Source organism: Nannobrachium achirus, assembly GCF_963921795.1.
Source record: "Nannobrachium achirus genome assembly, chromosome: 8".
NCBI lineage: Eukaryota > Metazoa > Chordata > Actinopteri > Myctophiformes > Myctophidae > Nannobrachium > Nannobrachium achirus.
In genome coordinates, this window is record NC_137817.1 from 17626133 (window position 1) to 17637819 (window position 11687).

At 42.1% G+C, this 11687-nt stretch overlaps 1 protein-coding gene across 1 annotated transcript; it reads right to left on the reverse strand.

The window, feature by feature from the left end:
• Positions 1 to 2000: 2000 nt before the first annotated feature.
• Positions 2001 to 9034, reverse strand: LOC308289967 (somatolactin-like; the record flags this gene model as incomplete). Its single annotated transcript, XM_080731747.1, has 5 exons — positions 2001 to 2201; positions 3329 to 3508; positions 5496 to 5609; positions 7800 to 7990; positions 9019 to 9034. 5 exons carry the CDS (start codon positions 9032 to 9034, stop codon positions 2001 to 2003), a joined length of 702 nt encoding a protein of 233 aa, XP_080587873.1.
• Positions 9035 to 11687: the final 2653 nt, after the last annotated feature.

The window sequence follows — 11687 nt, forward strand, 5'->3', positions numbered from 1 at the left end:
ACTGACACTTGAACGCCTCACTAAGCGCATTGCACAGCCAAACATGACATAACCACGTCTGCACCCACACACGCACGCACGCACGCACGCACGCACGCATAATCAATAAAAATGCAGCACCAACAACACAAATTCCAGTCAAACATTTCCTATTCTTTTCAATGTCTTGCTTTATTCAAGCAGCCTCAAACTTCAAAGCCAGCTTAATACAACATTATACAATTCTGAAGACCAACGCAACAAAATCCTCATGTGTTCATTTAACACACTGTGAGTGTACAAAAGGACTGTGGATCCATTTGGGCTCAGACTGATCAAGATAATGAAACCATGTTGGCAGCCATAGATTCTTAAGTTTTGAAGAGGCAAACATACTGTAATCAATTCAGCATTCTGGGCAACATCTCCACAAGAAAAAAAGAAAACAGTGTTTGAATATGAATGTGGGCATCATAGACGAACATTTGCTGAAACAGCCAATGCTCACGAAAACACACAGGGGACCAATTATAAAGCCCTGGTGGACAATGATTTCTGTCATTAACATTTTCTAATCTGCTAGGCCTGATTGTTAATTCCTTGTGTCAATTTAGTTTATCAGTCAATCAATTACAAACTAAGTGTCTTGCTTTTCACTGGCTAAACTAAAGAGGGAGAGGGAGATGGAGAGAGAGAGAGAGAGAGAGAGAGAGAGAGAGAGAGAGAGAGAGAGAGAGAGAGAGAGAGAGAGAGAGAGAATAATGTCTGTCTTATTAAAAAGCCAAAGCCTATTGGAACAACAAGTCAGGTTTTACTTGGATTGTGAGTGTTTTATGAGAGCATCATCGTCAGCTGTCTTCTTTCTTTTTCTTCCCCCTAAGGTAAAAGAAAAAGCTGGGGAAAGGTATCTGCAGCTATGGATAGTGTCAACAATGAATAGGCTAGATACTGTAGAGTTTAACGGGCCCTATATACATTCATTGTGTAGTGTGACAAATAGCAAAAATACCCAGTTGATCAGCTATTTTTGAAAATGTAGATTTTTTTAATGTCTTGAAAATCGTTTTAACTTTTTCAGGATTATTACCCTAGGTGTGCAGCGTTAAAAGTGGTTAATACTCTTTCATGAAGCTTTTCGTTCTGTTGGAAATTCTGTCAGTGTCAATTGTGAAGGAAAACGTTGCTTAATTCATCCAAATTAGATGCAAATTCTTTATTTCTGATTGCTCTGCATGAGCCTCATCCCCAGCATGGGTGTAATCATACATCTAAAATACTGAAAAGGTTACTAGAGCCATTATCCATTATTTTCTCTCTCTCTACAGCACTCACATGCCGTGCACGCATGTACACATAGTCATGCACGCACGTGCTCGCCCTCGTGTTTTTATGGGAATACTGTAACTTCCAGTAGAATGTGCTCTCGGTTTGACTCCGATCTGCAACACAAAGTGTTTCATTTCACTAATACAGAGGTGGAACCGGCTTCTCTGATAAAAGGGGCTTCTCACTGAATCCTCCAGAGGCCAAACGAATAATAAAAAACCCTGCAAGAGCTGGCAAAGAATACCAACTCCAGTTAAGAACAAAAGAAAATGGAAATCAATGCGAGAGAATATGCAGATCTCTTTTCTTTGACAGAGCAACATGCAAATAATCCTTTGGGAGTATGCCCTGGTATTACCATTGCCAGGTTCAAAATAAAAATAGCAAGTTAAGGAAACCGTAAAATGCAGTATACTGTAGAAACAGGGGTCTATCATACCTACTTAGTGTTGTGAAGGTGTTTGAAAAACAATCAATACAGAGTGTTCTGTACTGCAAGCAAGGTCGAATGAGCCTACGGCACGATGGTTATATCTCAGCTAAAAGTCTGGGGTCACCCAACAGGGAAATTAGTCTAAAACCAAATGCTGCATTATTTCGAAAAAAAAGAAGAAAGGAAAAAATGTAGAAAACAGCCAAACAAAAGAACTGCACAGCTTGTTCCGTCTCACAGTTTCATGCATAGTTAAAGACTTCTAGTACAGGGCACAGTTGTATTTGTCGGTCTGCCGGCATTTTAGGAGCTTGAGGAAGGTCTCCATCTTGTGCGCGTCCTTCTTGAAGCAGCTGAGCGAGGTGTAGTCCCTGAGGACAGACTCCAGCATGTCTGGCTGCAGGTCGTACTGGATCATGCTGTGCTGGTTAGAGGTCATGGTCAACGTGCCCTCATCCAGCATCTGGAATTATTACACATAATGGATGGCACTAGGAGCACATGGGGTAATTATGCTAACTTGGTTTATCACAGCTTTACACTCATCCAAAATGAGATATTCTCTATAGGGCTGCAACAGTTAATTGAACTAATCCTGCGAAGCTTGGCCAATGCGGGACGGTGCGGGACGGACATACATACATACTGTACATACAGACAAAGCCAGATGTACAGTAGGAGCGGTCCGTCAAAATTACAGTAGCATAAATGTCTCATGGAAGGCAATATTGTCCAAACGTTTTCATAAGATATGCCCCCCTTCCCCCTCTATATTCATGAGTTCAAAGTTGAAAATGAGTGGTATTCCCCTTTGAGTGGTTAATCAGATTAATCAATTTACCCGATTAGAAGATGAATCAATTAGTAATAGCACTATTGTAACACGAATTGACCATACATGAAGCTAGTTAGCATTTTTTAGGTTTTAGAAACGTTTTTTTTTTTTTTTTTTACTGATAGGTGCATTACTTAAATTATTGTTTTTCTAGATTGATATTTTTTCGCGAAGTAAAGCCCTGCTTCACCATACAAGGCCATTGCACAAAAGCAGTAAAAACAGCAGATCTACAAGCACACCATGCCTCGCGGTTGTGCTTGTAAATCGGCTGTTTTCACTAGTTTAACTCAGTTTTCACAAATAACACAAATTTTCACGACTTTTTCAAAAATAGCAGATCTACAAGCTCGCAGCGCGGCACTCGGACTCGGTGCCGCGCTGTGAGCTTGTAGATCTGCTATTTTTCAATAGCTAAAGCAATCAATAATTCTAGGCCTAAATGGGATAAAGTGAACCCACTCTAACCTAACACGGACAGTTTAGTGTAGGCAGATGCGCGGGCGCGGCGAGTCTCTCCGCAAGTCTCCAGCCGATAGCATGTGTTCTCCTCCCCCCACCCCCCTCTGCTCCTCTGCTCAGCGCAGAGAACGCTGCTGCGTCATGACGTCAACACATTTGGTGCGACGCTCTCTGCACTCTGATTGGTTAGGGAAATTCTACACTTCCTACAACAGTGATCATAACATGATCGCCCAGGCTTCTTTTTCTTCCGATCGCCAAAAGAAGAGGCTAAAGTGAACCCAGACCTTTACCTTGCGGATCAGGACCACCACACCTTGCTCCAGACTGACGAGTTTCTCGGACATCCACTTGGTCTTGTTGAGCAGCATGTCTGGGGCGTCGTCATAGCGATCCAGCGTGGTCTGCAGGTACACTAGGGGCTCCACCCACGACTGCACCAGCATCAGCACCGAGTGGAGCAGCCATTTGTCCTGCACAGCCATGGGATAGAATTACCCCCTGAGATGTGATGTACAGTCAGTAACTACTCCCTCAAACATTTACAAGCCAAGGACCCCCAAAATGATATGTATTTGACTGTGGACCCCTCTCCGAAAAGGTTTTGTGCGATGGACCCCCAGAAGAGAAGATTTATGTAAAAATAATAATAAAAAGCAAACATAGCAGATGAGTGAGCTTGTGGATCTGCTGTTTTTGAATAGCCAACATATAATAAATGGATAAAATGGTTAAAATTTGGCCTATTGTGCTATGTTATGTTATGCTATGTTAACCCATTTAGGACGGGAAACCCTTTTTGTTGCTATGTACAGTAGTAGAGATGCTCTGATTGCGATTTTTGGGGCCGATACCAATCACCGATCAACTGGAATCAGTATCTACCGATACCGATATTCCCGATCGATCGTCAAATCCATAAATTCTTCTATTTATTGTGTTACAATGATTCTTCTTACAAAACATTTACATTGTATATTAAGTATAAACATTAGTAGATAGCAGGCTGAGGTCCTTTAGTATCCAATTCAACTTGTAGTAGTTGAAGCTAAAGTTACACAAATAAATATTGTGAAAATAGCTGATCTAGCTTGTAGATCGGCAAAGCCGATACAGATCAAAGTCGATAGAGGCATAATCGGCCGATCACGATCACTCACCGATCAATCGGCACATCTCTATACAGTAGGCCTATATAGCAGCACCATTTCTTGTAATTTTTGAATACATTTCTGAAGTTTTTCAGAAAAGGCATTAGAATCAGCCTCAGTAAATGGCTTAACTGCTTTTGCTGGGGACGGACCCCACTGCGCTGAGCTATTTATAATGTATGCCTTCATGTATAAAGCAAGCTTCACTGTAGGAAAGAAGGAGAGCGGGTAAAAAGCATTTACATCATCCAGGGTTATCAAGTTGGCATCTTCCCATTAGTAATGAATAGAATTGACATGGATATGGGGAGCTATTAGCTTGACTGAAATGTACATGCATTACATTATATTCTCTGACGGTATTTCAAGGGCCACGTTTAGTGAGCAAAGTCTGAGAATATGCTTAAATGCTCCTAAGCAGTACAGAATGGAAAGCAAGTACCAATCATAAAAATCAGGTAATAATTTCACCAAGGTAATAAAATATATTGCCGAGCTAAAGTAAGGAACAGGCATGTAGTATATTTGATTGCAACGTTCCTCATTTACAGCGTGAGCCAAGCGTTAGACAGATGATGATAATGTTCAGCTAGCAGTTTCAAGATTGCTAAAACGGAGGTCTTCAAGTAATTGCCTGTGCCATTACACTTGGCATTTGTGAGTTGAAGGGTTATAATTATAGAACTTCTCATTATCGAAATTATAGTTCACATCAGCCAAATCATCTTCCTTTGGCCTTTAGCTATAAGTGCTGTGTAGTTTCCAGTTTGCTGATCAGGCTAACCTTTAGCCTAACAGGGTATATCCCACTGGACAAGGGCCAAACCTGACCCAGCACAGACCGGGGCCAACGCTTAAAAATATAACAAATTGCAGAGTCACATATGTATTCATGAGATTCAGAGACCTTTTTAGTGTAATTGGTGTAAACCATACGCCAGTCTGCAGCTAACGAGGGATGGGACTTGGAGGCAGCAAGCCTCACTCATACACTAAGTGACCATTATTGCAAAAAACAAAGCTTGGGCACTTAGCACCCGCGCTGCTGCGAAATGCATACAATGATGCAAACAAATGTACACTTAATTGCGCGCGCACGCACACACGCACGCACTCGCACGCACTCGCACACACACACACACACACACACACACACACACACACACACACACACACACACACACACACACACACACACACACACAGACGTACACACGTACACACATACCTGTACATACACGCAAACACAAATGCGTGTGTACGCACACAAACGCACACACATACACACACACACATGCCATGTTCTTACAGATATCTGCTGGATTTCATTCTTAGAGCTGGGGACGGGGAAGGCTTTAGTGATGCACACATAAGCAGCCTGGTTCCTCTGGGCACGCATGGGGAATGGAACAAACAACTCCTCCTATATACACACGCACGCACACACACACACACACACACACACACACGCACACACACACACACACACACACGCACACGCACACACACACACACACGCACGCACACACATGCCAAGGAAGAAGCCAAAGTACACGTCAGAAACCGTGGCCACTTGAGAGCTGTCTGTCAGTAAGCTGCCGCGCTCGGCAGTTTGTGGTACTTTTCTATCATCATCTGCTAGGCCTCCCACAGTGTCTCCTCCTCGGTAACGAGCCCTGCATCGCCTCCTTTCAAAGGCCACGTTGGATCTCCAGGAGCCGAGTGAGACTCGACACAGGCAGATGCTAAACCTGGGTCTGGCCCAGCGCCATTGAAGTCTATCTCACGCTCGTAACACAATTCCATTGTCATCGCTTTCTTAAATAAATAATTTCTTTCTCCCAGGAGAGATGGGAAGATTACTTTTAAAGTCTGTCAGTGAGAACTCTGATCATGTCAAGGAATTCGAGTGCAAATGACAAATGTAAGGTATCTGACATATGCTGTCGGTTCGTTTTGGCCAGCCGTGCTCTCTGACAAAGGGCTAACACGGAGTCGTTCTGTTAGCATGGCAGCACAATCTGTAGTTGATGAGGATCATATCGTCACTGACTGGCGGAAACCTTTTATACGGTTTAGAAATGTAAAAACGGAAATGGAAATGTGAAAATGAACCCATGTGTTCCTGTGGATCCAATGCAGCAATTATTTAATCACAAGCTCTTGTTAATGCTTCTCATTCATTAAATATTTCTAATTCTAAACAGAGTTGATCATTTCAACCTTGCTATTTTGGGCATGTCATTATAGACAAAAAATAGCATAAAAAAAAAATGTGTCTGTTTCTAAAATAGCAGGAATTGACGATCTACGCTGTCTGTGAGCCTATTGATGCTACAGGCTCACGATGCGTTGTGAGTTGTAAAATAGGAGGACACTAATTGATAGAGGGAAAGAAATAACATTAAAATATGAAACATGGAGATACAAGGTACAGTGTGTGATTGGGCGTGTGTCTGACTCATTAGCAAGAATAGAGTTGAGAATACTGCCACACTGCTCTTGATTTCTATTAGTTTTATGCCCTTTTTGGCATCGATGTATTATAAAACATTTAGCTGAACACTACAGATTGTGCGTGCTCATCGGATTATTAGTCAAACTGATTCATAGAGGCAACTCATATTATTAGCCCCATACATAAAAAAAGTGATATTACATATTAGACAGTTTCCCCAGAATCAAGTATAAAATTGTGCACTGCTGTCAGTACAACGGTTGCCTCAGGGCCGACTCTTTTTACGGCACTGCTTTCTCAACTGCTGATTTCACATTTTATAAAAACAGACCATCTCTCATGCCCTATGGCATTAGATAAAAATACCCCCCACCCCACCCACCCATGAGTAGCTTATGGATCTTTACCAAATTAGATTGCGTTTGAGGTGAATCCTCTCTTTCCAGGCACGAATGAAAGTCGTTTCATACTAACCTGTGCAGCTAAATGGGAAGAAAATGGTTTCTGTTTCTCCCCGAGGGGCCCACCTATACTTGTACGCTTGTATAACGTGTACTTTCATGGATCATGCCATATACAGTAGAGTCAACTACAAGGGCCAGGGGAGTCACTCTGTGGGGTTGATGCTTGGATGCAGGGGTGTCGCACCAAATTCTGGGCCCTGGGTACAAGGATTCACTGCGGGCCCCCCATGAATGTTCTTCATAGGGGGAGGGGGTTTAACCCATTTACTCTGCGAACGCATTATGTTGTGCTTTAACTATTGAAAAATAGCAGATCTACAAGAGCTTGTAGATCTGCTATTTTTGAAAAATTGTGAAGATTTGTGATATTTCAAATCCTTCTAAGGTTTTTTGAAAAAACGATGTTTCCCATCTCAAAATATTTAGTTCCAGGCACCCCATGAAGCAAAATTTGAGTTACAAATCAAAAATACATATATTCAAAGATTTGTACACATTTTCACAACTTTTCAAAAACAGCAGATCTACAAGCTCGCAGCGTGGCACTTGGTGCCGCGCTGTGAGCTTGTATATCTGCTATTTTTCAATAGCCAAAGCATAAAATAGTTAAGGACCCTCCACCTTGGGCCCTAGTAACTCAGTCCCACTTCCCCCACTCCCCTTGTGACGCCCCTGTTTGGATGACACTCACAAACAGAGAGCAGGATTCCTCCGACACGCGGTAGATGAGCTCGGCGTGCTGGATGACTCGGTCCAGAAGTTTCTCCTGGGAGATGGAGGGGCAGCGGGTGAAGCTGCCCTGCTCATCTTTGCAGTCCGCCGGGACGCTGGCGGTGAGCAGACAGGGCCAGAGGAGCACGGCCCACACACACACCGGCAGAACTGAGCACACAGCAAGCATGTGTACACGCGCATGAACAACAAACACACACGCACAAAATCATTTTAAAACTAGCATTCAAGATTGTTGCACAAAAGTATTGAAAACAGCAAACCTACACACTCACAACATGTCGCGATGTGACTTGTTATGAGCTCGTAGATATGCAATTTTGCTATATTTTAGAATGTTTAATGTTTAATTTATGAATAATAAGAGAAAAGGGAAAGGTTTTGGACATACAAGGTAACAATATCATATTACAGACTACCTGTAATGTATCTGCAGTAGAAAGACATATGGAACAGTTAAGACGGAGAGTGATTTTCACACCAGGGACGTACTGGGCCCCTGATTCAGCCCGGGAAAAGGAGATGGAGAGGCCCTCATTGCGATTTTTTCGCCTTCCGGATGCGCCGCGAGGCCCCAAATACTAACCGATGAACGGTTACTGTGACTTTAGGTCTCATCTTTTTTCTGGTATAAAGAGTCTAATGATGTTGTATGTAGACCATCTAGGAGTAGTCAAGGAAGCTAGGGAGTAGTGGGCCGATATTCAGATGATAGACAAGCCAGTGAGGCCAATGTGATGGCTCTGTGGGCTGCTACTACTCAGCGCTATAGAGAGAGAGAGAGAGATCTCTCTCTATAGCGCTGCTGCTACTCAACGATTGGCCATTTCAGATCATGAGAGACAAGCCAGTGGGCCAATTACATGAGTTATACTTTGTGGGATGGCCATTTTTCTTTTATGGCCGGCCTGGACCGGCCCAGGAATGGACCGGCCATTTGGGAGTTGTCCCGCTTTTCCCAATGGCCAGCACGTCCCTGTTTCACACACAAGAAAGACACACAGCAATCAACATTTCTGTTGCTCACTGCAATTAAAGTGATTTAAGATGAAGTCATTATATTACTCCAAATGCTTAAGTCGTCTACCATAACATATCCTATAATCACTATGATTGCCTACTTTATCTAGCCTATTCTATGACGTCTATTGATCTTCCTTAGTTTTAGCAGGGCCTACCTGTGACGGTCAGCATTCTGTCAGGACGGTCTTCCTCTTGACACCTTAACATTTCCAGTGTTCTTTTATACAGTCTGACCAAAGCGATGAATGAAACAAAAGGTCAGCGAGCGGGTTGTCTTGCGTAGGCTTTGTGAGAGGCACCGCTTATAATAAGTCAGCTGTCTCTTATTTCCTCATTGTTATGCATGATTCCCAATGTCACTGTGTGTCTTACCTTGGACTGAAGGGGTCAAAAGATAAATAAATAAATAGATAATGTTTGGATTTCCTCTTATGTTATAATGCATTGTTTTAGCCATCAAAGAGTTGTGTGAATGTCTACCGCCTTGTTCTCTTCTTTTTTTTTTATGACTCAATGTTTATTTTGTTTTTTATATATTTTTCACAATAACATGGAACAATGTAGCCTTGTTCTCTTCTTAATCAGAAGGATGTCTACTTGGAGAAACTAGTTTGTATCAAGGAAAGCACCAGGTCCGGAATTTCTTCATTTTAGGGGTAAGGTCACTCTGCCAAACGCCAGGGCAGCAAGGCCATCAAATAAAATGATTTAAATTCCATGGAATAATGGATATCATTTAATGGTTAAGCATGATTTGATTGAAATAGCATTTGTGCAAACCCAGAGTAAAACATTTATTACATTTTATACAGGCTCATCCATGGATTAATCAGAGTCACTGGAAGATGGGGGCGTGGAGGCAGAGGCAGTAATTAGCACCTAAACCAGTAGCGTCAGTTCAGCAAAAGCTAGGGTATGGCAAAGATGGGAGTCCTCATGGAAAAGAGGCATTACATTTTGTATAACACGGTTCTATTGTGAAAATAGCTCACGCGCTGCGAGGCGTTGTGAGCATGTATCGGCTATTTTCACGATGTCTGAAAAAAAAAAGAAAAAAAAAAAACTAGTTTTGTCAGTTTTTTACACAGGTTTCTACGGTTTCTTGGGCTGGATATGGCAGCTGGAACGGTTGTTCAAGTGCAGCTAAACTTGGCATATCAGTAAACGTGCCACAATTAACAATAAAAAATGCATTGCAGCTGACCTGCGGAACCTTCGAATATACCATTTTGTCAAGATGGGGAGAATACAAGTGTGGAGAATATAATTATAATACCTTGTTTAGGTGACCATTTTGTAAAATTTTGCATTTGTAGTTATTTTACTGTAATTTAACAACATAATAACCAGCACAGATAGACAAAGAGACATTTGTGGATTTATATTTAAAATAAGGCTGGGACTTTAACTGATTAATTGCGATTAATTAATTACAGAAAATTAACGCGATTAAAAAAAAATACGCATTTTAATCGCACTTAGTTTTTGCACCACAGAACCTTCAGTTTCGGGCATACCGATCATAGCGATGCACCAACCAAGAAGAGACAACAAACGCAAAGGGAGAAGTAGCCGATCAGAGCGCTTTGCTTGGCCCAGTGGATGCGAAATTTAGATTTAAAAAACTCACTCATTGATTCACTCATAGAACAAAATGTATTTTACTTGAAAAAAATGCTTCTCAGGTCAAATATCGATGTGCGATTAAAATGTGATTAATTGCGATTAATTAATCACAGAGCCTGTAATTAATTAGATTATTTTTTTTAATCGCATCCCAGCCCTAATTTAAAAGTAGCTTTTATTTTTCCCCTGGACCCAGGGTATGGCAGTTGCATACCCCTGCCATACCCAATTGACACCCCTGACCTAAACAAAAACACCCATGTCTGAAAACTGTTTTGCCAGGAACTACTGTAGGCAGAAGAGAACATGGGGACGTTATCAAGGCCAAGGCAGTGACTCAGGGGTAGAGTGGCCACTTGGCAACCAGAAGGTTACAAGTTCGATCCCGGGCTCCCCCATGAGTTACTGTCGAAGAGTCCTTGAGCAAGACTCTGAACCCCTAATTGCTCCCGAAGAGGAGGTTGGTGACTTGCATTGTCTCCTCCTCAATCGGAGTATGAATGGGTGAATGTAATGCACAATGTATGTAAAGCTCCACATGGCCTCGGGGCAAAGCCAAACCAAGGAGGCACGGAGGCCATGGCCTTCATTGCATCCAAGAACGCCGGCTGAAGGACAACATGACTACTTATTAGGATGAAAAAACAAACGCATAATTCAAAAAAATATAAGAAGAAAATGATATATCACAGAAATTATTTAGTGTGATTATCACAAGAGAGAGCACAAATGAGAGCCACATTTATAATGTATTTCTTTTTCTATTATTTCCTGCCATGAAATAAAAAGAGAAAGAAGATCAACTCTGCCCAGGGGCCACAGGCCTTCCTTTTTTATGACTCTGTGTTCAGCTGCCAGGGGGAGCACACATTTGGAGCGCAGAAAATTCATCATAATAGTAGTAATCCGAACAGGCCCCACTGAAATGCTGCCGCACTAGGTAAGAGTACATAGGAGGGCATTAACTCCACTGTTTCCTTGATTGACTGTTTTACCATTGCACCCCTTTGATTACAGAATGTCCTACATGATGGATATAATGCAATTAGATAATTACAGGGGTTAAAGCCAAAAAAATCCCAAGACTGAAGATTATTTTTGAAACATGGCGCGTGCAGTGCACAACCAATATTTGGGGTGTTTACCTGAAGTTCTGAACTGACCTTCACTGAATGTGTGTGTGTGTGTGTGTGTGTGT